Consider the following 27,595-nt stretch of genomic DNA (forward strand, 5'->3'; position numbering starts at 1 on the left):
GAAACAGCTACTTGTTATCTTATTGAGCAAATAAAATCCAGCCTTGACAATGGAGGGGTTGTTGGGGCTGTTTTCCTCGATCTTAAGAAGGCGTTTGATACAGTGAATTATAATGTTCTGTTATCTAGACTGTCAAAGATTAATTTCTCTCCCAGCGCTCTGACATGGATGGAGTCTTATTTAGATTCTAGAAAGCAGTGCACCAGGATTAATGATAGATGCTCCCCCTTTGCTAATTGCACTACTGGAGTCCCTCAGGGATCCATTTTAGGACCAATTTTATTTAGTTTATATATTAATGACCTACCACTGATTTGCCCAGAAGTTCACATCCAATTGTACGCTGATGATACAGTTATCTACACCCATGCGAAAACTAGAGAACAAGCTGCAGCAAAACTTACTGCAGTGTTGACCAAAGTATCAGACTGGTTAACTCTCAATTGTCTTACTCTTAATGTAAGCAGTGGGTATGTATTTCTCTATTAAGAGGAATGTTACACAACATCAACCGGATATCTGTATTATGGGAGAGGTGATGCATATTGTTGATCATTTCAAGTATTTGGGCATAATTATTGATTCTAATTTAAGTTTTAAAAAACAAATAAAAGATCTCCAATTGTGTCAGAGCTAATTTGGCTAATTTTAGACATATAAGACACCAGTTACCAATAGCCGCAGCTAAACTGTTTTTGCATTCAATGATTTTTTCACAATTATCTTACTGTTCGACAAGCTGGTCCCAGGTGGGTCGGACCACACTAAAACCTTTATGTACCCTTTACAAACAAGCTGTGAAAGTTCTCGACAAAAAACCAAGAAACTATCACCATTGCACCATCATAAAAAATACAATTTATTAACCTTTGATAGTTTTCTCTGTTTTGCAGACATGTGCCTGATGTATATATTGATCCATGATCTTGCACCACCCCCACTCAAACAAGGTGTGTCATTTTGCAGAGAAAATGTAAGGGTCACCAGGGCTTCTGTAAGAGGTGACTATTATACCCAGTTTAGAAAGACAAAATTTGGACAATCAGCTTTTTCTTTTTCTGTAGTAGAAAGGTGGAACTTAATTCCACCTTATATTAGAGATTGTGAAAGCTTTCACAGTTTTAAAATATCCTTAAAAACTTGGCTGAAGGCGAATCAATTATGTGATCATTAATCCATGGAATGTGTAACTATATCTGTGTTTTGGTTTATATGCGAGTACTGTTTGTTACATGTTGTTTGTTTTTATTTGTTTTGATAGTATTGTCTACATTGTCTGTATTGCTCCTTTTTTTTTATCTTCCTTGCCCAGGGACCACAGCTGTAAATTAGCTTTACAGCTAACTCTGGTACAGGGCTTGACCTGTGCACGGTCCCTGTCAAATAAACTAATAAAATAAAAAATAAAAAATAAAATGCTTTGTCTTCAAGGTTATCACTCTGTTTCTAGCAGGACTGAGCACTACAACTTCCAGCTCTCTACCATCAATTTCAAAATAGAATTATTATAATTTTACCACTTCTGTATCAGCACATTACCACAAATTGATATTTTTATAACTATAATTTTTGCAGTATACTTGTGCTCTACAGTCATTCGAGTCTTTTGTAAGATATACAGTCGTGGCCAAAAGTTTTGAGAATTACATAAATATTGGAAAGTTGCTGCTTAAGTTTTGAGAATAGCAATTTGCATATACTCCAGAATGTTATGAAGAGTGATCAGATGAATTGCATAGTCCTTCTTTGCCATGAAAATTAACTTAATCCCAAAAAAACCTTTCCACTGCATTTCATTGCTGTCATTAAAGGACCTGCTGAGATCATTTCAGTAATCGTCTTGTTAACTCAGGTGAGAATGTTGACGAGCACAAGGCCGGAGATCATTATGTCAGGCTGATTGGGATAGAATGGCAGACTTGACATGTTAAAAGCAGGGTGATGCTTGAAATCATTGTTCTTCCATTGTTAACCATGGTGACCTGCAAAGAAACGCGTGCAGCCATCATTGCGTTGCATAAAAATGGCTTCACAGGCAAGGATATTCTGGCTACTGAGATTGCACCTAAATCAACAATTCAAAGGCTTCAGGGCGTCCAAGAAAGTCCAGCAAGCGCCAGGATCGTCTCCTAAAGAGGATTCAGTGCAGAGGAGTGCCACCAGTGCAGAGCTTGCTCAGGAATGGCAGCAGGCAGGTGTGAGCGCATCTGCACGCACAGTGAGGACAAGACTTCTGGAAGATGGCCTGGTGTCAAGAAGGGCAGCAAAGAAGCCACTTCTCTCCAAAAAAACATCAGGGACAGATTGATCTTCTGCAGAAATTATAGTGAATGGACTCCTGAGGACTGGGGCAAAGTCATATTCTCCGATGAAGCCCCTTTCCGATTGTTTGGGGCATCTGGAAAAAGGCTTGTCCAGAGAAGAAAAGGTGAGCGCTACCATCAGCCCTGTGTCATGCCAACAGTAAAGCATCCTGACACCATTCATGCGTGGGGTTGCTTCTCATCCAAGGGAGTGGGCTCACTCACAATTCTGTCCAAAAACACAGCCATGAATAAAGAATGGTACCAAAACACCCCCCAACAGCAACTTCTTCCAACAATCCAACAACAGTTTGGTGAAGAACAATGCATTTTCCAGCATGATGGATAAGGCAAAAGTGATAAGTAAGTGGCTCGGGGACCAGAATGTTGAAATTTTGGGTCCATGGCCTGGAAACTCCCCAGATCTTAATCCCATTGAGAACTTGTGGTCAATCCTCAAGAGGCGGGTGGACAAACAAAAACCCACTAATTCTGACAAACTCCAAGAAGTGATTATGAAAGAATGGGTTGCTATCAGTCAGGATTTGGCCCAGAATTTGATTGAGAGCATGCCCAGTCGAATTGCAGAGGTCCTGAAAAAGAAGGGCCAACACTGCAAATACTGACTCTTTGCATAAATGTCATGTAATTGTCGATAAAAGCCTTTGAAACGTATGAAGTGCTTGTAATTATATTTCAGTACATCACAGAAACAACTGAAACAAAGATCTAAAAGCAGTTTAGCAGCAAACTTTTTGAAAACTAATATTTATGTAATTCTCAAAACTTTTGGCCACGACTGTAGACCTGCTGAAACAACATTTAGTTCCTCTGTATGCATGTCTATGGCTGAAATGTCAATACAATTCTTGAACTATGATCTAATTCATAATCAATCAATTCAATTTCAAAACTATCTACACATTCCAGACTGTAAAATCTGCCAGATTAATATACACAAATACATGCAATCCATTTAATGACCAATCCCCAGTAGAACTGAACCTGCTCTTACATCATAACATCAGAGAAAGAGAGAGATTAGAAGGAGAGCGACTGGAGAAGTGCAGGGTGAGGAGATGCATGCTGTAAACTCGAAGGGCTTACCTTTAAAAGCTAGTTTCAGACACTGCGTTTTACTTTCCTGTAACAAAAACAAGAACAATTTACAGTTAATTCTCAAAACTCTATTAATATTAGAGCAGAAGCACATAAAGATGAAAAAACATTTCAATGTGAGTTGTGATTTTGAAAGACTCTGAGCTGTGACAGTCAAAACACTGGAAGGCTATATTTTCTTTTTTTAATTTATTTGTTGCTATTTGACAGAGGTGTGATTGACCTTGTGATCTGTTTAACAGTCAAACCATCACATGAATTGCACAATGCTCCAGTGAAAGGGCCTGAAGCAGCACAAACGGCAGCTCAAGGACAGTGTGTTTCTGTGTCAGTCCTGTCACACTCTCTTAGTCACTAAGTGTTTGTTCATCTGTCATCTGCTGACCTTCTCCACGCTGCTGACCGCCTGAAAGTAGATGTTGTAGTTTTTGCGGGGCGCGAGGGGGGCGTTCCAGTAGCCGTGGTACGTCTTGTTGTCTCCCACAGTAAACGGCAGCGGTTCTGGCAGGTTCCTGGGCGGAAGCTCGGCAGCGAAGTAATACGGCAGCCCAGCGCTGGCCGCGTTCTGATAGGACACCGGCTCACGGTAACACTCCCCGCCGCTGGCCTCCCGTCGTGCACGGTGTGGGGTGATCTCCCTAACGACGATCTGATAGGCACTGTTGATGACAGACAGAACATGACAGACAATCATGACTCGAGTCAGCGCCGCTATTTACATTTTCACCTCTCTCTAACATAATCACGCCCACAAAATCAAAATGCCATCATTGTCTTCACACAAAATAATACATTTGGGATGATACTTCGCAATGTGAGCTGGGATATTCACCCTTAATCCATCTAAGCTCTAGTCAAAGGTGTATCATTCATTCCGGCTCTTACTGGAGTATGGAGGACGAAACCCCCCCCATCCATGCGCTTCCTATGGGAGCGTCTACACAAACACACGTATGTGCTCACCGGTCACTAAAGACGATAGTGTGCCGATGATGATGTTAATCAAGTTAATACACATCACTTTGGGCTGAGGAATTACACCCCAAAAGATTGTGTAAAGCTGAGAAAAGCTCAGAATGGACATAAAAGTAGATTTGGAAAGAAATATTTTGATTCACCATAGAATGTACTACATTTTACAAATTATACTGCAATGGGGCTGTACAATTGTTTTCAGACAATTGACAACTCCTTGATACCAGAGGTGTCAAGTAACGAAGTACAAATACTTCGTTACATTACTTAAGTAGAAATTTGGGGTATCTATACTTTACTTGAGTAATTATTTTTTAGCCGACTTTTTACTTCTACTCCTTACATTTTCACGCAAGTATCTGTACTTTCTACTCCTTACATTTTAAAAATAGCTTCGTTACTGCTATTTAATTTCGGCTTGTTTTCATTCCGGCTTGTCATCATTCAAAAAAAAAAAAAAAAAAAAATCCAGACAAATCGCGCCATCCGGATGGAGTGAATTTGATTGTGGTTGGATGAGAAGTATAAACAGATACCATTCCAAAACCCTATTGGTTTGTACGCGATCCATCGCACCTGCACATGACACAAATCACGTCACACTCCAGCCAGGACATAGCCAGTTTTGGGTTCGTTTATCAAAAAATATATTTCTTAAAAGTAAGGTTGGATATGGAACCGGTATGCACCTTACTGAATAAGAGGAAGCAGATTTCGGTGCCTTTTAAATGCCTGAGCGATCGATTGAAATGTTTGTCCTGGTTCTCCGAAATGTACACAAGAAGCACGGGCATCGCTAGGCTTTTTAGCGGGGCTGTAGCATTTAGCTCCATAAACTGTATACAAATTTGTGATCGCCTCAGAGTCAGTCCCCTTAAGTTTCATATGAAACCGGCGTCAGACCGGTCTCCTCTCCGTCTTTCAGCGCGCTCTTCAATCCGCAGACCGCGGCGGAGCAGCGCGAGCGGAAACAAACACAGAGGACACAAGGTATGTGTTTATCGAAAGATTGTTAGAATATCCGTATCTGTGCAGTTCTTTGTCATAAATACAGTTTACAAAAGGTCACGAGGGAGCAGTCGGTTTCTCATCTTCTGTAAAGTTCGTATTATTTCTCACTGGCTCATTTACCAAATGGGTGCTTTCTCTTCGTCCTCCACAAATTAAGCTACTGTAGGTAGTTCGGTAGCGAGACGTTTTAATAAATTATCGTTTGCGATTGACGACGCGATTGACAATGTTGTGATAAGTAGGCTATACCAACTTTGTAACTCGTTAACCCCCCCCCCCCCCCCCCCAACACACACAGACTGGACATAGCAAATACAGGAAGCTATCAATCAAGAAGGTATCAGGATTATGAGTTATTTTTTCATTTTTAGTTTTTGATTAATCACTTGGATTAATCATTCATTTTGACAGCACTATAATCTTTCTTGTATATAGACAACCATACAAGGCTAATTGTTTTTTAGCCTCCACCAATGTTCTTGTCCATTGCCCTCGCAGATTCCTGCAGCTAAACTTGGATGTACATTTACATTCCATTAAAGGTTATTGATGACATGCCTCTGAAGTTTGACTTTTTGCACCATAACAATACTTATAGGCAACTATAGGGTGACCATATGAGCCATTTTCCCAGGACACGTCCTTACCAGGATTTTTATATTGCCTAAAATATCCAGATTTTGGCTGTTTGTGCTTTGCAGATCGATCATTGTATGGCATTCATAAGTTTCATACAATGATTGGTGCGCAGCGACGCTTCAAGTTGAATGAACGAACAAACACCTAACATGTACGTGTATTTGCATTACTCTGATCGTTCTCTGTAGATCTCACCTTATCACACGCCACGATTGGTTGATTATGTAACATACCTGCATGGTATTGGTCAAACTACTTTGGATGTTTTAGGCAATATAGAAATTCTGGCAAGGACGCGTCCTGGGAAAATGGCTCATATGGTCACCCTAGGCAACTAGTCATCATATCTCTAGTTCTTTAATGTATTTGCATTGTACTAAAGTACGTTCATTTTCAATGGGCATATATGCGGCTGAAACAGGTAGCCTAGTGCATCCCAAATTTTTCAAAATGAACATTTTAATATAACATTATAGTCATTATGGCCTATGGCTTTTAGAATAATGTTTTTTTGAGGAGGTGGGTAGTGCACAATAGGCCCCTGAGGCGCGGCCTAAGCTTTTGTTCTAAATGGCATTTTTTTCCCTTACATTACTTTTACTTTTATACTTTAAGTAGTTTTTTAAACCAGTACTTTTACACTTTTACTTGAGTAAAAAGCTTGAGTTGATACTTCAACTTCTACAAAAGTCTTTTTAAACCCTAGTATCTATACTTCTACTTAAGTAATGAATGTCAATACTTTTGACACCACTGCTTGATACAGATTCAGGCATCTAATAAAAAAAGGCAAAACAGCAATGGTTGTCTGGTATATCTAAACTATATCATATGATATAAATATAGGACAAAAACAATTAAAAGGTCATTTTTTCGCCCTTATATCTTGAATTTTAGGCTAATATAACTGCATTCTATTAGGCTTCATCGTGTAGTCAGCTGTTGTTCTGCATCTTGTTCATAATCAATGTCAGATGAAGGACCGGTCTGGACGGGGCGGATGCATTAAATGCCTTAATCATTTTATCAATTAATCAAACCAAATTAACACATTTAAATGACAGGCCTCAATTTTCCATGAAAACATCTTGAAAAGACAGTAGAAATCATTCTGATTAGTATATCTGTGGGAAAACGCTGTGCACTAATGAGCTCATGTGCGTCACATCCCTGTTTCCTTCACTTTCCCAATGCTGTTTTTCTGCATTGTCCTTACCTCTCTGAATTTAAACAATAACTAAATAAGTCTCTCCTGTGTGTGGCTGCAGGAATGAGTCTGACACAATGACAGTTAAATTACTGAAAGACTGTTTTAAAGCCCAGCTGTGACACAGAGCCTCAAACCAGTCAAACAGAGAGCAGAGAGAGGAGGAGGAGGAGGAGGAGGAAGAGGAAGAGTCAGGCATGGCTCAGATCAAATAGGGATCTTTGTGCAAGCGTCGAAAGGATTATTGAACAGATGAATAAGACAGAGACGGAAGAGGAGAGATAGAGAGTGGGGTTTATGAGCAGAGAATCACAGGAAGTGAATATGGGCAGCAGCAGCAGCACCAACAGGAAGTCTAATAACATCTGGAGCAGAGATGGAGGATATGAGGTGACCGAGGAGGCACAAACACACACCTGATAGGAGCTCCTTTAGCCTGGGCAGGTTTCAGCAGGACGGTGATGGTAGTGGCTGTCTCGTTCAGGGATGCCTCTGACCCATCGTACTCCTCTAGAGTAGGTGCTACACAGACAGAGAAAGACTGAAAGGGTCACCATTTTTCCCTCAATGAAATCATGTGTGGAGGAAGCTTCCCTGAAAGTGTACTTTGTTGAGTATTCACAATCTACTGTAAAGTAGCTGAGCTAAAGTCTGCTAGCCTTCTGCAAAACAAGTCAGCACAAAAACAATGAGAATCATAAAATGCTCATAACAAAGCATCGACACACTGAAATAAGCAAATGCAGTAACCGCAGTGTTTAGGACATGTTTAGCAGCTGCTAGGAAATGAGTGACAACTTATGTTATATTAGTATTATTTATATACTATTATAGTATTTATTAATATTTGAAATTAGCTTTTTTACATTTCACTTTTCATTTTAGTTTTAGGCATTTTGGCATGTGCTTTTGTCATTATTTAGTTGTAGGTCTAGTTAACCCTGACGTGTTTTTACTTTTTTTTTACTCTAAACACAGACCCTATCCCTTCTATGCTTCTGTGTAGAAGCAATACTTGCGTCGATTTGTCTTCCTCTTCTTTTTTTTGCTTTCCTCTGCCATGTATGATTTGTTTTCTACACCTACACTTCTCTCACTCTCAACAAATCTATAGTGATGGATTTCTGAAAAGCTATAAAATGGTATTTCCCCTGATCATGTATGTATTACATCTCAGAGCAGTAGAGTGAAAAGCCCGAGGCCCAGGCGATGAGGTTACGCTCCATGTCGCTCATTAGCAAAACAAAGAAGGATGCTTTGACATCCATTTCAGCTCATTGTGCTGAATGCAGCCTATAATTTAAGATCGTTTCAAAACCAGGTGCAAATTAAAACATACTAACAAAAAAAACCTTGTACCTTGTTTTTAAACTGTATCTTGGTTTCCACAAAAATATTGAGAAATATTATTCAACATTGATAATAATCAGAAATGTTTCTTGAGCAGTAAATCATCATTTTTCATGATTTTCTGTCACCTTTTCCAATAACAACAGATACTCAAGTCGTAGTAAATGAAATTCAGCTAGCATAATGTATGCGACTATAGATATATGGGTACACATTTTCACAACTAACTAAGAGTTTTCCTTGAACAAACTCCTAATTTGCTGCTTCTTAATGGTTAGTAAGGTAGTTGTTAAATGTAGGTATGGGGACAGATTAAGGGATCTAAAACATTCTCATGCAGAATAAGGCGTTAATATGTGCTTTATAAGAACTAGTAAAGAGCCAATATGCTAATAATATGCATGCTACTAAGCAACTAGTTAAATAAAGTGTTAGCGATATATGAGATCTTGACACAGCACTAATGGGATCAGATTTGATCATGCACACCTGAGATGTTGGTGGTGACGTTGAGTGTGGTTGGGGGTCCATATCCCTTGCTGGTACTGGCCCGGATCAGGAACTGGTAGGTGGTTCCAGAATGCAGCTGTGTGAAGTTGTGACGTGACGTGTTCCACGGTAAAGACACCAGAACAGGCGGCTGCAGCAACGGCACTGACGGGTCGAACGAATGCACGCTACTGTAGCTGATCTAGAGACAGCAGAAAAGAAGACAGCACTGCTGAAACAAATCTATTATATATATAGGGACAGTTCATTATAAAATACAAAGATGCAAGAGAGTGTGTGCTTTTGATACATAAGCCTTCAGGTTTGCACACAAACACATAAAACACAGTAGGATTGGAATAAGACACTGGCAGCATTACCTCATACAGGGTTATAATGCCGTTGGGCTCCAGAGGCTCTTTCCACTGCAGTGAGATTTTATCCTCTGATGGAGTCGCACTCACAAACTCCTTGGGAACTGGACTGGGCACTACAGCACAAACACACACACACACACACACAAACACACGATGAGAGAAATGAACACTCAACCAGCACTAAAAGCAAGCAGAACTGGCTTCAGCAAGAGGATAACATTCGATGCTTGAGTGTCTTATTGAAAAGCATTGGATTTTAAGCTAGAAACAGATATGTGTTTATGATGACCAGTGCTGATACCAGTATATGAGCAGAGGGACTGATGGGCAAGATGAGGCTGATATGTAGCAATGGACGTGTCACTAGACCCTTTTCACTGGCGCATGAGCTGTGCTCCAATAAGACATTACTGAAAAACATGCTTTTATCTGACGATGAACATTACTGTAAACAAACCCTGATGATATTTCAGCAACAACCTGGTCTCATGGCAAATACGTACCTGGGGGCACTTTTTCGCGAGATGCACAATATGTACCAATAAATGTATATCACTGCAGATTCCAAAAGAAATGAACACTAGAGGCAGTAAAACTCCACAGTTGCATTAATGTGCTTTTATACCAGTTTTGCATTTGTTAACACTATCGGTTATATTTAGGGTTGGGTTTGGTGTAGGACATATTTCCAACACGATAGAGCATTAAATTTTAGCAACAGTCCCCGGATATTTGAATTCTGAACCACCGCAATATGTACCAGAAGCAACGTAATAAAAACACAGCAATACGTACCTAGATAAACTTAATAAAAACGTGCCAGGGTTCACTATTGAACCCGTGATTTAGCGCCACTCAGTGGACATTTCTCTTTGAAACTGGTGTGAAACGATCAATAAGGTACGTAAAACTGGTGTTGCAGAAAACTACCCAGACGTCAACACGGTCTCACTCCAACTTGTCATATATTGACAGTTGGTCAAGACACATTGGCCTCGCTTTTTGACGTCAAAGGTACATATCTTTTGAAGCACAGGATCCTCCATTGTTTTCAGTTGTTTGTCTTAATTTAATGGTTTTCATGCATTTGTATTAAATATAAATAATTTTATATAAATTTATACTTTCATTGGAGCACGTAACTGGGTTGTTCAGCAATAATGTCAAGCATGCTTCTTTTGTTGTTGTTTTTTAGCTAGTGATTCACAAATGGGTTACAATTGGTCAGAAGGGTTTGTAAAAAGGTCTGGAATTGTTCAAGATCACAGATTGAACCGTTTACAGTGGTTTCTTACATTGAAACAGTAACATGATACTTTATAAGACAAAAAAAGGTAACACTTTAGTATAGGGTCCAATTCACACTAATAACTAGTTGCTTATTAGCATGTCTATTATTAACATATTGGCTGTTTATTAGTGCTTATAAAGTACATATAATGCATGACATCCATAATCCTACCCAATACTCTAAACTTAACAACTACCTTATAAACTATTAATAAGCAGCAAATAAGGAGTTAATTGAGGCAAAAGTCATAGTTAATGGTTAGTTAATAGTGAGAATTGGACCCTAAAATAAAGTGTGACCAAAAAAAGAATTGCTGGATGAGGCAGAAATTTACAGGATCTATAATCTATTGTAGGAAACAAAACTTGCACATTTTCAGCAAAGAAGCGGCTCTTTTTTGCTTACAAGTGGCTCTGTACTGCAGATAAAGACAATTTATATCCATAACAGCATCAGGAAAAAAAAAAGTACAAATATGGGGACAAAGTTGAGAACAGTACCAGTGAAAATCATGATTCTCATGATTTCTTAAAACCTCTGATGCAAAGGTTTCTGCTTCCATGAGTGAAATTAGCTTTGATGACAAATATAAATTGTGCCTACATACAGTATGAATTTCTTTGCATAGGTAATATTAAATGTGGGCACAACATTAATTCTACAACACAAAAGAAGGGGGCAGGTATGATAGCACACTAGTAGGAGTGTCAACTCATCAAAACAAGAAAACGTTAGCTTCAAAAGTCATTTGCATATGTGCAGATGAAAACAAACGGTGTTCCTGTTACCAGCGCACACCTAAACCTGGCTCTGCTAGCATTCAGCCCATGGAGCTGCAGACGGTGGCTTTTATTGTGCTGCACTGCTATTCACATCAAGACGCCTGACAAAAAAATAAAAGTTGTGCAAGTGATGTGCATGTCCCAGATGTGTCAAGAAATCACAGCAGCATCTTCACAGCATAACCCACTTATGACTGTCAGGTGCACTTGTGTTCAACTGTTCAATACATTCCTGCCTTTATCCTTATTTGAATTATTTGCCTCGCTCATCTCCTCTTTTGAATAAAAAAGTTATATTTATACATTCCTGACTCGTCTTGATCTGTTTTTCTGTGTGAGAGAGGCTTTAACCGTCAGCATAATCATGCAAATATTTTAAATGGGCCAATGCCACACTTGATTATTTGGACATATTGTCAGTCACCTGATCTTACAACATTTCAGCAGAGCAGTGTGTTTCTGAGATGTGAGATCTATATGAACAAAGATTTCGATTTATTTCTATTGCCAAACTGGCTTGTGCCTAAGCGCTCATCTATGGACCGACACTGTGCCGAGAAACTCAACCAGCCATAACAGAGTCCAGAGCCATGTCACACTCCTCGTGTGAATGTTGAATCAGTGATCATCTGCTCTACACAGCTGCGCAGAGGGATGTGGCATAAAAACACTACACGGAAAAGAGCAAGTCAGCACACCTGGACCAGCAATTACAGCACACAAGCACTTGACACACCAAATGAACCTGTACTGCATCATTCTAAATAATTCGTATTTTAAGGCAAGACACTAGATGCAAAACATGCACTGGTCAACTTTGATCTATTTTGCTTCCAGAACATGCCTTCTTTCAGGCTATATTCACACTGTCAATGTTTGGGATTGACAACCACATTTATTTACAGGTGTGAGTTTTGAAATGCAGTTTACAAGAGTCTCAAGAGACTACTGGATTCATTAGTCAAAAGGTTTACCCTACTCACCTGTAGTGTCTTTCAACCCACGTCTCTGAATGACATCAACAAGTGTTCACCAGATGACAGAGGTGAAACGATGCGTCCAAAACATTTGAATTCTCCACTGCAATGCGATCTCATGCACAACAGCGCGATTACTGGACATAGAGAGCTCATTTTCAAGAATAATGCAGACAAACGATCAGGACCTGATGACACAGACCTGTGCTTTCTAGCCAGACACTGAACTGAACACATCTATCTCATATTTTGTGACACTGCTTCAACTTTGGTTTTAAATAGGAATTAAATGCCATAAGAATTCAATGCCACAGAAAAAGCCAAAGATAACCAGTTTCCCCTGAATAATAAATAAAATGAGAGCTGACGCTGTTGTATTCCTTTTTGTTCTAGAAAATGTGTGAATTCTAAATTGTAGTAGTTTACATTTGAACAGTTATTTGAAAGACTTATGCTGTTGTGGACAGTAGGGTTGGGAAGTGGTTCTCCTACCATCCTCCTCTGTCTGGATGATGGTCTCGTCACTCTCTTTGCGTCCCTCAGGGTTGGTGAGGATCATCTTCAGGCTGACATTGGTGTTGGGCGGCAGGTTGCCCACCACGTGTCGGGGGGCTTTGGGGTCCATCTCCAGGCAGTCAGCTTTGCTCTGGTTGGTTTTGTGGTAGTGGTAGCAGATGGTGACGTTGAAGGTGTGGCAGCGGGTGATGTTGTAGCCCAGCGACTCCCAGTCCACGGCAATGAAGCGCGCCTGCGTCTCTGCGATCTTCAGACTCTTGGGGGTCCGCATGGGTTCTGAGAGAGAAGACGAGAGACGGGTTACACTAGCAGACACTATTCACACTCAGCAGGACTCATACGCTGAAACATGTTCACATATCAGGAAGAAAACTAAATGTACTTTAGTGATTCACAAACACAGCTCATTGTTAAAATGGGACTCAGAAGTTGTCCCCCTCCTGGAGGCAAAATAAAAGCGTGATGAAATGATACAGACATTCATTTATTTACATCTGTTCCACAATTGCTTGCAATATCAGCTCATCTCACTCCACATTTATTGTTATGGCTTTTATGATTGTTTCTGCATCTGAGAGATCTGAGTGATAATCAATCCATGATATTTTATGCAGGTTTCTTACAGGTCACTAAGTTTTATTGCCACCCAAACCATTAAAACGATCTAATTGCATCTCATAAACGAGCCAACGGTTTGTGAACGTTACATTTTTTCACCTTTCATTTTTGAACTCATAACCATGTCTAGATCTTCCTGTGAAACATGATGTTTGCAGGTTTTCTCTTAAACGCTGAACATTTCTTACCATCCACTGCAATCTCATATTCCGACAACCCATGCATGAACCCAAATATTTCTGATAATCTTTTTTACTTAGATGCATGTAACAAAACAGAGAAGATCTGACTATCTCAGTTTCATAGCAACTTAAAAATTCTGAAAAAAAAACAAGTTTTTAACAACAGGATTCATAGAGATGCCTTGTTTAGTTTTAATCTCAGCTTGAACAGCCACACTGATGAAAAAACAAGACTAAATGTTGAAAATCACAGTGTTTGGTTTTAAATTTCTTTTTCTGATGTTTAGATTAAAGAAGGTTGAAGTGAAAAGCAAGAGGGAACTGGTACGAGCGGCGCGAGAGAGAGAGAGACGGGAAGTCCTGTGAAAGCAAATGAGGCACCTGTGGACCAGATAAAGGCTCCTTCATACACACACACACACACACACACACACAGATAAAGACATTTGACGCATCTCTAAACTAGCCTATACATCAGTGAGAGAGAGGCTTCTTACAACGCCTCCCCATAATGCATCAGTGCAGTACTCCAAGATGTCTTGTAATTACTGTAACAGAGTAACTCACCTGTGGCACACAGTTCATCAGTGTCAATACTGCACAGACACACACACTGCATCATGCAAAAGCAAGCAACACACATGCAGCAGAGAATGCATGCGGCCGTCTTCTCTCTGGGATGAAATGTTCTTCTGTGTTGATGGTTGGTCATGAGATGCAGATGTAGATGGTTGGTTATGACTCAATGTCCAGTACACTTTGACCATTACATTCATCTTTGACTTAACCTTAACTCTAACTAAACTGTAACCTTCGTGTGCAGCCATAAATCAGCAAACCTCTCAATAAAGTCAAACCGGCTCTATTCCCAGCCTTAAATAACCTTTGACCTGAGAGTCAGTCAGGACTAAGCTGAGGTGTGTGGGGTCAGAGACCATATGTTAGAAAACTCAATAGATATACACACATCAATGCAAAAGCACACAGAAACTTTTCACAGTAAATATGTATTTTCATGCAGTTTGATTCAAATGTCTTAAACATTAAACCAGATCTGCTATTATTCAGATAACAGAAAACTGATCTGAGAAGTTGGCTTTTGCAACTTTTTGTGAAAAGTGCTATATAAATAAATACAAATACAAAGTAAGAAACATACTCCATACAAATATGTGGATCCAAACACTTCAAGCTAGAGAATGATTTCACTTCTGATTTCATTGATTACAATCATAGGTTTTTTTTTTCTCCTCAGTGCAATGTATCTTTTCACAGTAGATTTACAGAAAGTCTTAGTAGTATAGTTTTACTACATGGTTTTAGGTTTAGACAATATGCATAAAATGATGATATAAATGATCCTCAGAATTGATATTGTATATAGCTATATTGTGCTCGTGTGTAATTAATGTCACAATGAAATGGTAGCAGCATCAGTTATGGAATTTGGATTAAACATTACACGGCTTTAACCTTTTTTTTATGTAACACAGGCATGAATGTTCTAGAAAGGCATGTAAACATGAAAAACAATGTAAGTATGACATCGAATGAAAGCCAGTGGCAGGTGAGAGAACATGATGTAAGAAGAGAAAACAGAAGCAGAAACCCAGATCAGCGGGTGGCATGTGAACACACACACACACACACACACACAGTCTAATTAAAATGAGATTGACTGTGTGATTGACTGTTTGCTCCAAGCTTATTAATAACAAAGCGTTTCCCATCATCCCTTTGGGTTACATTTTCTCTCTTTGGATCATGATTGTAACAAATCTTCAGAAAAGTAAAGAAAACAAAACTTTTGGCCTGATATTAGAAAGAATGTTCTTATAGCAGGTGCGCTGTCAGCTTGAGGAAGACCTGCATCATTAGGCAGATTTTGTGTCAATGTCCAGTAGCAAGAACTCATGCATTTCTACATTTAAAAACCAAACAAACACAGGAGTCCCATGACGAGCGTTCAAGGCTTCAGCTTCCTTTAATTTGATAATCTGACTCAAGGCAACAACAGCCCATCAAAGAAAGCTTGCTGTAATCTGCCATTTGGTCGGTCAAACTTGGTGAACTGTCTGTGACATTAAAATCCTTATCATTACGCTAAGAAAGGTGTTATGTTACATGAAATAGGATACTAGGTGTCCAGAAAGGCTAGGAATGAATGAAATCTTCCAGCAAGCATTGGATCAGACCTAGGGGTGTAACGATTCACTCGTTTTCTCGATGCATCGATTACAAACCCTGACGATTCATATGCATCAATCTTGAAACATGATTTTTGAATCGTGAATCACCGATCTTGGACAGTAATCGATTCAAAATGCTAAGAATCGAATGAATCGCGATTTCTATAGCGATTCAATGCTTTCAAAATGTATACACATTAAATTACTACACGCACGAATTAATGGAGACCTTGAAGAGTGTTCGTGAATCATGCCTCTTATCTGTCCTTCACGCGCTCCACTCTTTACCGCCTGAGACTGTCACAGGATTGCGCTCGCGCTCCGTTCGTCTCTGACGCAGCTGACGTGTGATCTATAGGACTCGTGGCCAGTAATGCTAACGTGAAGTAGTTTTACTTTTCTGTAGTTTGTCAATGGCTCTCTGCATCTTACCGACGGAGTTACCGGAGCCGTCGACAGCTGGGTTTATTGCATGGACGGAGCAGAAATGTAAGTGTCTAAATCGAGCGGCAACCTCCCGCTCTCTCTCGTGAAGCCAATAAGGAAGTGACTAAAACTGCAATTCATCGACTGGCCGCTTGAGGCTGGCTGCAAAAGGGAGTCAGTTCCATAGACTCCCCATGTTAAAATGCCCAACTTTACAGCAGGAAAAAAACATGTTTACAGCCTGGTTCAAAAAATTATTTTGGTCTAAATAGCTAATTTTGCCCTTCATGACAACTGTGAGGGGGGTGAATTTTTTTATAACTCATCCGTTTAAATTATATTAAGACTTAAAGTTCTGCATAATTAAGGGCGTGGCCACTTGAGTGACAGGTGGATTGCCGCTGCTGACACTGCCGTCGTGCTAGGTGGGTGTGGCTACAGCAACTAGCTCCCGCCTTTTTGCCCATTTTTGATTGTCCGGGAGAGTCTCGCTGTGACGCGCTGCCAAGATGGCGACGGCCCGCTCCACACACTTTAGGCTTCAAAAACACACTTCAGGAGTCTATGGGTGACGTCACGGACACTACGTCCATGTTTTTATACAGTCTATGGTCTAAATCATACGCACAGATCCATTGAATGATAAATGTCTTTAAACAATGCGGATGAACCGAATATATGAAGGAAACTTTTAAAATTAACCACAGCATTAACCACGACCTTGAAATAAGAGCGCGAGATTTATCTGATAATCAGATGCATGAAAGTAGCGTTTGTTTCATTAGCAAACGTTTTCTCTCAGAATCATTCGCTGATGGAGAGGAAAAGTTAAATAGAGATGAAGACGTTTTCACACTGAAAGAGAAGCGATCTCGCTCTCATAGACGTGCCAGGCTATATCTGCAGCTAAACTGAATAAAAGCAGAATAAACTGATGAAACTAAAAAAAAACCACAAATATGTATGAATGATGCAGTGCTAATTGACATTTATTACAGTACAGAAACTATAAAGTATATGTTCTACCTTATACTGTGCAGAAGATTTAAATAATTGCTAATTAAATGTAGCCTAGTATATAAAACAATCATAAAATTGCCATTAGGAAAAAAATATTGATTACAAATGATTGATTATTGTCCAGCAGTGTATTTGATTTATTACAGCTAATTAAAAGTAATTAAAAAAGAAGATAATTCCTTGTAAAAAAAAAAAAAAAAAAAAATATTATTATATAGGCTACATAAATAAAATGATTGTATTTGACATTTCTGTCACTTCTGAAATTATGGCTACGCCCCTGGTGTGACAAAATATTAGCTTATACATAATACTCTTTAAGCTCTTTTTTAAAAACTTGGTTTACATACATTTTTACGTATGCCATGTCGCATCATTAAACTATCATTTAACAATGGACAAAAGTTTTTTTTTTTTTCTAACCTATGGTTCTCTAACCATAAATGCTACTGTAATTTGTCCCTGACTAAGCATTTAAAGAATTTAGTAGAAGCATTTAAATAATCCTGTGAATGCACTTGAAGAATGCAGAATCGAATCGTTATAATCAAATCGAATCGAATTTAATTGTGAATCGAATCGAATTGAATCGTTCTAAATGTGCAAAAATTGTTCTTGAATCGAATCGAAAACCTATGAATCGTAATCGAATCGAATTGCTGCCTTGCCAAAGATTCACAGCCCTAATCAGACCATATGAACAACTAAACTAAACAAACAAAAAAAAAAAACTCTGTTTGTGCAAAGGAATGGAAGAATATAGTACAGTGGATGTTTTTAGAGAGGGGAGTGATTGAATTTTAATAGCATCTGATCTGTTGTCCTTTATTCATTCAGTCTTTCTTCAGTCTACACATTCATGTTTGTCTTCTCCATTAAAACAAAGACTACATAAGTGCTTACAGTATATATGCCAATATGCTAGTAATATGAAGGCTCAGAAACCATTAGTTAATGTGTTACCAGTAATATATACCAATATCAAGAAGTTCATCAGTGAAAGAGCTGACTCGCAACATCACAAACAGAGACAGAGAACCCACTCTTGACAAATCACAGCTGTGGTCAAGTAACTGCTGTCTAGAGGTCAATTAAAAGGGATTTCTGATAGTAATGGTCTTGAAATTTATCGTTGAAGATGTCTGGTTTGTTACTAAGCTGTGATGGTGAATTTAGAAAAGCGATTTATCTCTGAGGATTTTACAGTCCAACAGCTTCTCTTACACACACACTAAAAAGTTGGGTAATTGATTTGATCTTGTTTTATGCCAGGCTTTTGGCATCTGGATGTGAGAAAGAGACAGGCAGCCAGACAGAATCTCCCTGAGGTTTTAATTTGGAGCTCTGCAGGATGACAAAACAGCTTCCTTCTAGGGGTGGACGATATTGACAAAAATGTATATCTCAATAATTTTTTTCAATATCTCGATATTGATATTCAGACGATAATTTTGCAATCCTTCAAATAAATGTGTGCAAATTGGCAAAGAAGGTCCAGTTGGTCCTTTGACTTGCTGCATTTGACCTATTATTGTATAGAATTACTAGTACATAAAGATATGAGACATTAATGATTTAAACATAAACCAAGTTACTGTACTAAATATTTATTTTAATACAAGAACAGTGACGTCAGGGGCACTGAGGCATTATGGGCAGTTCACCGTATTAATAAAAATGTAAAAAAAATTAAAAAATTCTAGAAGTTAAAAGAAGCCCTGTTGGTGTTCGGAGGCTATTCCGGTGGATCTCTTGGGAAAATGTATTACATATTTTGGACTCATCGATTTTCTAATGATGCAATCACGAAGCTCACCACTTGAGGATGCCACAGACATTTAAGAAAAACTTTTTAACTTCAGACTTCAGTTTTCCGCAAACAACGCATATTTGCCTTTTCTAGCAGCCATTTTATTAATCGTACATCCGCTTTACTCTTTACATTTTTGGATTGTTGCTTCAACTAAGAAACGTCATAACACACAGGTAATAACTCCGTAGTTGTATTGCTAATTAGTAACAGCTTACTCATTGAGGAACGATCGTGATTTTGTACAAAAAAAACTTAAAATACAGTCAAACAAACCCTTACATTACTAAAATCGCTACATATAATTGTTTAGAAGGTTATAGTGTGTGTTATTTGTTTTCTCTTTAACTTCCTTCAGCTCTTTTCATGTTTGGGAGGTCAGATTTTACAAATTATGAAATATTCGATATCCCAATTTTGCATATCGTTCAGACAACAATGTGGATATTATCGTCTAAACGATATATCGCCCTCCCCTACTTCCTTCCTTCCGACCGGCCCCTCACTGCCACTGTGACAGAGCGCTGGGAGCGGCCCGGAGGTCAGACGCCTGCTGACCCCTCCATCCTCCCCTCACACATCTAATAACAGCCTTCCACAGTAACACTCTCATTCTCTCCCCGTTACAGCTCCCTCACAGCCAACACACTTATTCAGAAATAATGGATCAAATCAAAACGTGTCTCCAGAGTCTTCAGGAATCTTGTGGTAATGTCTACATTTTGATGGTAAATCCATTATTGTTTTATATAGTTTATACAGTATTTAATACTATTTAATTACATCAGAAGTAACTAACTGTAATTAAATTACAATCAAAGTGTAATCCCTTACTTTTTCAAGGGAAAAGTAATTAAATTACAGTAATTTACTACTTAGTAATGCATTACACCCAACACTAAATTACCCACGTTTCTCTTCTCGTGGTGTGTACACACACACGACGAGACAGACAGCCATTCAGTGGTTTGCTGCACATTCACATGCTAAAACCCTTTAAAACTGAGGAGAAGAAACCATCTCCCGACTCTTAGAAAGCTCTCGGTGGTGATCGTACGATTGTGTTGAGGGCTGATAGATCCCTGACATCCTCCATCAGTTTAAAAGTCAAGCATGCAATAAAACGTAGTGGTGAACAGCAACGAATTGCTCTGATTTGGCACGGCCCATCAAACCCAGAACCACACACACTCTCGCACACACAGATAACATTTATCCTGCCAACAATTACCAGCCTCCCTCTTCCCGTCTCTCTGAGCCGGGATCAATACGAATGGAGAGCTGCATTAAGTTGCTAGATTAAAGCATTACTCCTCTGTAATAAAGCTTTATTGATCAGCCACTCCATGATCAAATCAGAGCACACTTCCCTCAGACACGTCCACACCTCACACCTCACACTGTCCACGTCAGCTGGGATTTCTTCACTCCACGGGAAGCAGCGGTCCTTTGGATGGGGTCTCAAAACACACACTTCCTGTCTGTCCTACACACACTCAAAAAAATAGTCTGATCTGAATCCGAAAACATCAAGCGGTGTGTTGATTTTTCACAGATATTTTGAATTACGCATTGAATTGTGCTGTGTTTTAGGGTTAAAAGAGATATATGTAGTTTAACAGATAAAGTCTTGGTAGAAAATGACATTTTTCTTTGCCTTACACTTGCCTCAAATTAGTAATAAGTTTATAATTATTCAGTGAAGACTTGGAAACAGAGCCTAAAACATTTTTCACACCGGTCAATGGCTGGTGAATGGAGAAAATTGGCTATGAAACTGTATGTGCATTATTTCATTAAAAAGCAGAACAAAATATGGTAACAATTTTAATTATCATTTATAAAGTTATCTATTATTATTATTATTTAACCAACTTATAAAAATGGAATCAAATTGAATAATGTCACTATAATACTACTGAACAAAAAAGATTATTATTAATATTAATTTATATAATGACAGCACAATAGTAATTATGGGTTGCTTTTATTCTTTGTTCTAAACATTAAACCATAGCGCTTTTATTTTGGTGGAAAACATCAGATTGACATCAGTCTGAGCTGTTTGATAATCATGTGAATCCATAATTCATCCCAAGTACTGTTAAAATAATAAATACCATGACTAATGGAAAACACTGTCCTGAAACACTGAAAACACTCATACACTGTGCCCAAAAAAGCTGATTTTTCCTCACACTAGATGCTTGGTGAGTGTAGATTTCAGGTCATGCTTGGAAATGATTCAGTAATTCCAATATTTGTGACAAATGTCTAATATTTTATTTTCACCTGTCTAGGACCAAAAAAGTCTGTGTGTACAGTATGGTGCTGAAAGCAACACATAAATGAAAGCTGTGAGCTGGAACACAGCAAATCAGATCATATATTTATCTGTCCTGCTGAATACTACTGTTTTACTGGTCATATTGTATATTTGTCATGAAGACAATGCAATAGAAAGTCTATTTCTTTGTTTTATGCAGCAGTGGTCAGTCTGTCTTTCCTATCATCTTTAATTCAGCCAGCAAACACACTGCATGTTTACCAGAGATCTTCTCTACCTAGTGCACACTACAAAAACATCCAACCAACAAGCCCAACACAGAGTGACATTTCAAGACAGCAAAGCCATTGATTTCATTAGCAAGAGTTATTGTTTCCCATGAGGCTGTGCTTTGTGGCATTTCACAATGAATCGTTGTCCGTAGACACACACACACACACACACACACAAATGTACACAGACGCTGTGGATGTAACGCGGGTCCGTCTCCAGCCTCAGTCCAGCAGCACAGATCAATGGTAATCTCATTCACAATGACTTCTCCATGGCACAGCTACCTGATGAATAGACTAATCGATTTGCTGTTGTTCTGCCACTTCATGCAGGTGAAAACATATCGGCTCTTTTTGAATTAGTCTGAATGGGAGGAAAAAGATTCACAACATGGAGTGGTGCATCCCATAAGACGTCTCTTCTGCGCTGCTTTAAGCTGAAGTGTGTCCAAAAGGAAAACCTGAAGACACATTTTCTGAAGAAAGAGAAAGTGTTTTTTGTCCATATTAACTTCACTGCAGTAGGGCTAGGCTGTGAATAGTAAGACTAGGTGAGAAGAGTAAATATGATCTGAGTAAGTATCAATCGTAAGTTCACTAACAGTGATATTAAAAACGTTAAAAGCTTTTCAAATAAAACTAATTTCTTTAGTAATGGAAATGACAGCATTAAGCCACATGATACAGTGTTTTCTGCTTATGTGTTGGCCGACAGAATGCTGTTTGGTTTGAAAGTGTGCTTCATAAATATTTTTGTTATTGTGATTAGAACAGCTTTCACAAAAATAAAAATTAGCAAACATGACTGCACCCACAAAAATAATTTCATAAAAGATAGCAATGTTAACAAAATAATTCTGTGTGGTAATTAGGGTTATAAAAGTTTACAAAAAAATAACAAATAAATAAATAAAAAAAATAATAACAATTTGAAATATGTTTACTGTATGTTGGAATTTTTTAGCTATGGATTTAGATTTGGCAACATTTCTAATTTTCTTTTAGTTTTACTTGTTGCACTAAAATAACTACAACTGAATAAAATGTAATCAAAACTATATATAGATACACGGTTGCTCAAAAGTTTGGGATCAGTGTGATTTTTTGTATGTTTTAAGTCTCTTCCGCTCACCAAGGCTATGTTTATTTGTTAAAAATATAGTAAAACATTTAATCTTGTGAAATATTATTACAATTTAAAATAACGTGTTACTATTTCAATGTACTTTTATAAACTATTTATTCCTGTGATGCACAACTGAATTTTCAGCATTATTACTCTAGTCACATGATCCTTCAGAAATCATTCTAATATGTTGATTTATTATCAATGTTGGAAACAGTTATGCTGCTTCATATAATAATAATAATAGTAATAATAATAATAACAATTTTATCTCAATGATATTAAAAAGCACTGTCATTATCATAACAATAATGATCTGGAATAAAAACTCTGACTCCAAATAACATTGCTTATTGTTCATAATTCATGTTGCTTGGCAACACTCAGCAGATCAATAAACAAAGATCATTGCATTCTTCAGAATTGAGCAGATGTGTGCTCTAAAGACCTTTTCCTCTTCCACACTAACATTTCTGCTTTCTCTGCTATCTCTCTCTCTCAATTGTCTTTGTTCATAAAACCAAGAGACAGAGGAAGAAAGCAGCAGTGTTTGTTTGTGATCCTGCAGTCATTTAGCAGTCATTCAGCGACAGGGTGATGCTTCACTTCCTTCAGCAGCATCTGAAGATGGCTTTAACCCCCCAAACACATCCTCTGACTACGTCAGACTAAACGAGCGGCCTATGTATAAACGAGAGCCTTACAGGGGCGACACTTGATCACAAAGGCAATTTATCCTTGAGTCCACATAATGGAGCAGTGAAAGAGAAAGGGCAGGAGAGAGAACGAGACCAGAGTAATAGGAGGCATTTTATTTAATTGCCATAAATTGTAGGGTCAGGGAATGTGAATGTCATTGTGAAGGGCTGTTTATCGGACCGACAGATCTTCAAGCCGATATTGAAAAGCTCTCCTGCTAGAGAGGGAAGACGGGAGATGGACGTCTTTTCTCAAGCAAAGCTATTCAAAACTGGCTCGTTCAATGATCCCTCCTTATTCGCCTCATCGACACGTTTCCTCCAACATATTTTGCCAACACGAAGACTGTCTGCCCACATACTTTCCATAATGCCATCACTCAAGGAGCCTCACATGTCCAGCACAGTGTAATCATGGCTAAAGATCCAATGCTGATTAGCTTTAATTATGCTTTTACACCACAAGTGAGACTCCCTGTGGGCAGGAGGAAATAGAAAAATGGCAGAGAGAGAGGTCTGTAATGGGCCATGCTTCATAAATTTCAAGACAATCAATGCAGCAGTCTACTAATGGCACGTACTTAGCTAAAAGACAAACAGACACACACACACAGAGCATGTGGGCACCTATCTGACAGCTCCTTAAAATATGACACTATCGACTCTTTATCATCATCCTCGATTTGGCCTCTATAAACAGCAGTTGTTTTTAGCAGATCGACAGACATGGCTCATGTTTAGAATGTAAACTCAACCACTCCAACGAGAATTATCGCTCTGTTTCACTCATCATGAGCTGGTTATTGTTGTTGAAAACTGTTACAAATGTTATGAGTGTGAATTAACAAAGACAATTGTGTGCTGTAGGGCTGTGGTGACGATATTGATTCATCGATTTGAATTAGTTCTCATTCTGACGAACCAATATCAATTCTTAAATCCCAAGATTGATCTTGTTCTAGCTTGTTTTTTGCTGATGCAAAAATAAAAATTCACTAAACATTACTGGATCCAATACTTGCAATAACCTGCTTTCTTACTTTTTTTAAGGATTTATTTATTGAATTCTCTAAACAACAACAACAACACAAAGTAATAAAACAAACATAAAAAACTAAATTAGGTAAAAAAAAAAAAAATTTTTTATAAATAATAATAATATATAAATAATAATAATATATAAATAAATAAATAAATAATAATAAGTAATAAGTATATAATAAGAAATAAGTAGCTTAGTTACAAATTTGTGCTACTAACATGAATATACAAGTGCACAATCTGGAGTGCTTTCTTACTTTTGATATGAAATAAAGTCTTCGCTTCCAAATTCCGTCTAATTTATTATGAAACACCAACAATAAAAGTCGTTCTGACTCTCTTTGGACTGGACAGATCACTATGGTGACATCAGATGAAATGTCACAGTTATGTATGGTAACCCTTGTTCCCTGAAAGAGGGAACAGAGATGTCAAGTCAGATGACCTATGAATTGGGATTTTGCTTTGATAGACCAATCTATTTCGAGTGTAAACTAAATGTGGCATTATTGCATCCAGCTGCAACTGATCATTACGTGAGCATAAAAAGCCAGCAGGTGCAATGCATATCAGGTGGCGACAGGACGTGATGTCACCATTCCCTTCTTTTGTGAACGAGGATTACCGTACGTGACCGGGACGTACCCTTTTAGTCGGTCACTCTTTATGTCATGTTGGATGACCGATGACTTGGGATTCCAACCAAAGCACCATGGATGCTGCCCCTTCCAGTGCCCAGTGTAAGCCACCTGTACCCCTTTTTGTTGTAGACCGGGGTTCACAACAAGAAGTTCCGTTCACCATTGTTGAAGCACTACCCACTCAGTGAGATTGGATAACACTGGGAAAACGTACCCGTTACACTTGGAACAGAGAAGCTGCAGAAGCTTCATCCATCCTGAATGTGGTCTTCGGAGCAAATACACAAACATCCGTTAAGGTGCACATGGAAAATTGGAGGTGACTGTAACCCTCTTGGAAATGGCAGATGTCTGCCGGGAAAACACAGGCTCTGAGGCTATACCGTGGACTTTACACATATGGGATCTACTTCGTTCTCACATATGGAACTCAGCCTTCTACCGGTTCTCAAGGATTCAACGAGTGAAGGCCTGGCACCTAAGACCCCAACAGGCTGAGGTTCCAGAGCACCAGATCATTGAGATACACCCTCCTCTGAGGGGAGCAAGAGCTGCCTTCACGACTTTCGCAAACCGCAGAAAAGATCTGAGGCACGGAAGGATCGCACATATAAGTACATGTCCTTCAGGTCAATCACTGCAAACCAATCTTGGGGCGGACTCACGATTGGAGTCCAAGATTGGCAATAACCCACCACCTTTCTTGGGTACAATGAAGTAAGGGCTGTAAAACCCGTTCTCATATCGGCTGGAGGGATGGGCTCTATCTCGTCCTTTGCCAGTAGGACTGCGATCTCTGCATGCAAGACAGGAGCTTTGGCCTCCTTCACTGTTGTAAAGTGGATGCAGCTGAACTTGGGGGGACGCCGGGCGAACTGAATTGCATAGCCGAGGCTGATGGTCAGCAGAAGCCAGCGAGACAGGCTGGGTAGTGCTAGCCAGGCACCCAGATACCATGCAAGCGGGACCAGCGAAACCACCGCCGTACCCTCAGTGGCGCAGTCAGGTGAAACGCAGGCACCCAAATCAAATCGAGTATGCAGTGCAATGCTTACCTGGTTTCACAGGTTGGCAGAGGGTGTATGAGTAGTGGCTTTGTTTGACGCTATCGAACTGCCCGCTGCTGCCTGGTCGAAGGAGGAGGATGAGTGAAGTCTGGTGTTTGGCTGTCCACAACTCTCCGTGCTCTCCTGGGACCCATAGGTTCACAACGAGAAGTTGCAGAGAGTGGAGAAAACCACTCTCTTGTCGAGATTTCCAGATTCTCCACCCGTCACTCCTCGGGAGAGGTGCCTTGACAATCTCCCAAAAAGCAGCTTACTCTCTCTCTGGGTTGCCCGTCCCAGGCCTCTTGCTCTTCCACTCACCACCATGTCTGACGGGGGCCAGGACGGCTGGGGTTGCCTGCCTATGTCCAGCTTGTTGGTTCCACTTGCTGGAGGCTGCTGAAGATGCGGGGGTGGGGCAGGCACAGGGGCGGAAACAGGGGGCTGTCCTCAGTGACAAGCAGAAGGTAGCAGCTGCCCGCCGGGCAGATGGTCGGACCACCTCAGTCTGCTCCTGTGTAGCCGAGAACTGCTAGGCCAGGTTCTCAACGGCATTGCCAAGGAGGCCAGTCTTGGACACAGAGGCATTAAGGAACTGATCTTTTTCGGCGTCCCTCATCAACCAGACACAGCCAAAGATGGTGCTCCTGGACCACAAGTGTGGACATGGCACGAAACCAGAGAACTCGCAGTGACCTTTGTTGCTTGGAGCGCGAGATCAGCTGCAGTTCAGAGCTGCAGTTCAGAGCTTCCAGATCATGACCACCCTAGCGCAGGTCCTTCAGTGCATTGGCCTTGTGCACCTGCAGTAATGCCATAGCGTCTAAGGCAGAAGCAGCTTCTCTACAGGCCATATAAACATCGCCAAACAGGCCAGACAAGTATCTACAGACCCAGGAGGGGAGGCACGTAATAGGACACAACTGCATAGCAACCGACTGCTCCACCGGGGGGACCCCTGTATTCCCCCCTCGCTGCACCACCGTCGAGGGTGGTGAAGGAGGAGGAACCATCAGGGTGGTTTCAGGCAGTAAAAGGTCCATTCCACAACCTGGTGAGCTCCTCATGCACTTCCAGAAAGAAAGGCACTGAGAACCAGTGCGAGCCACCCTGAGAAACCAATTGTCCAACCTGGAAGATTTTTCCACTCAAGCCCTACGTTCTTGGCTTCCTGGGAAATCATAGCTGTCTTCTCTGGTTTAG

The 27,595-nt window shown here is 39.6% G+C and overlaps 1 protein-coding gene across 15 annotated transcripts in view; it reads right to left on the reverse strand.

Moving 5' to 3' along the window:
- LOC132092800 (receptor-type tyrosine-protein phosphatase kappa-like) overlaps positions 1–27,595 on the reverse strand; it is a 182,710-nt gene that overhangs the window by 37,691 nt on the left and 117,424 nt on the right. For all 15 annotated transcript variants that reach the window (XM_059499203.1, XM_059499202.1, XM_059499201.1 and 12 more), the window contains 6 exons: positions 13,013–13,312; positions 9,474–9,583; positions 9,094–9,295; positions 7,671–7,776; positions 3,808–4,081; positions 3,411–3,447 (listed from right to left, as the gene is read on the reverse strand). In XM_059499203.1, the coding sequence (XP_059355186.1) occupies positions 3,411–3,447; positions 3,808–4,081; positions 7,671–7,776; positions 9,094–9,295; positions 9,474–9,583; positions 13,013–13,312 (1,029 nt within the window). The remainder of the gene's footprint in view (positions 1–3,410; positions 3,448–3,807; positions 4,082–7,670; positions 7,777–9,093; positions 9,296–9,473; positions 9,584–13,012; positions 13,313–27,595) is intronic.

This window comes from Carassius carassius, chromosome 18, assembly GCF_963082965.1.
Source record: "Carassius carassius chromosome 18, fCarCar2.1, whole genome shotgun sequence".
NCBI classification, from domain to species: Eukaryota; Metazoa; Chordata; class Actinopteri; order Cypriniformes; family Cyprinidae; genus Carassius; species Carassius carassius.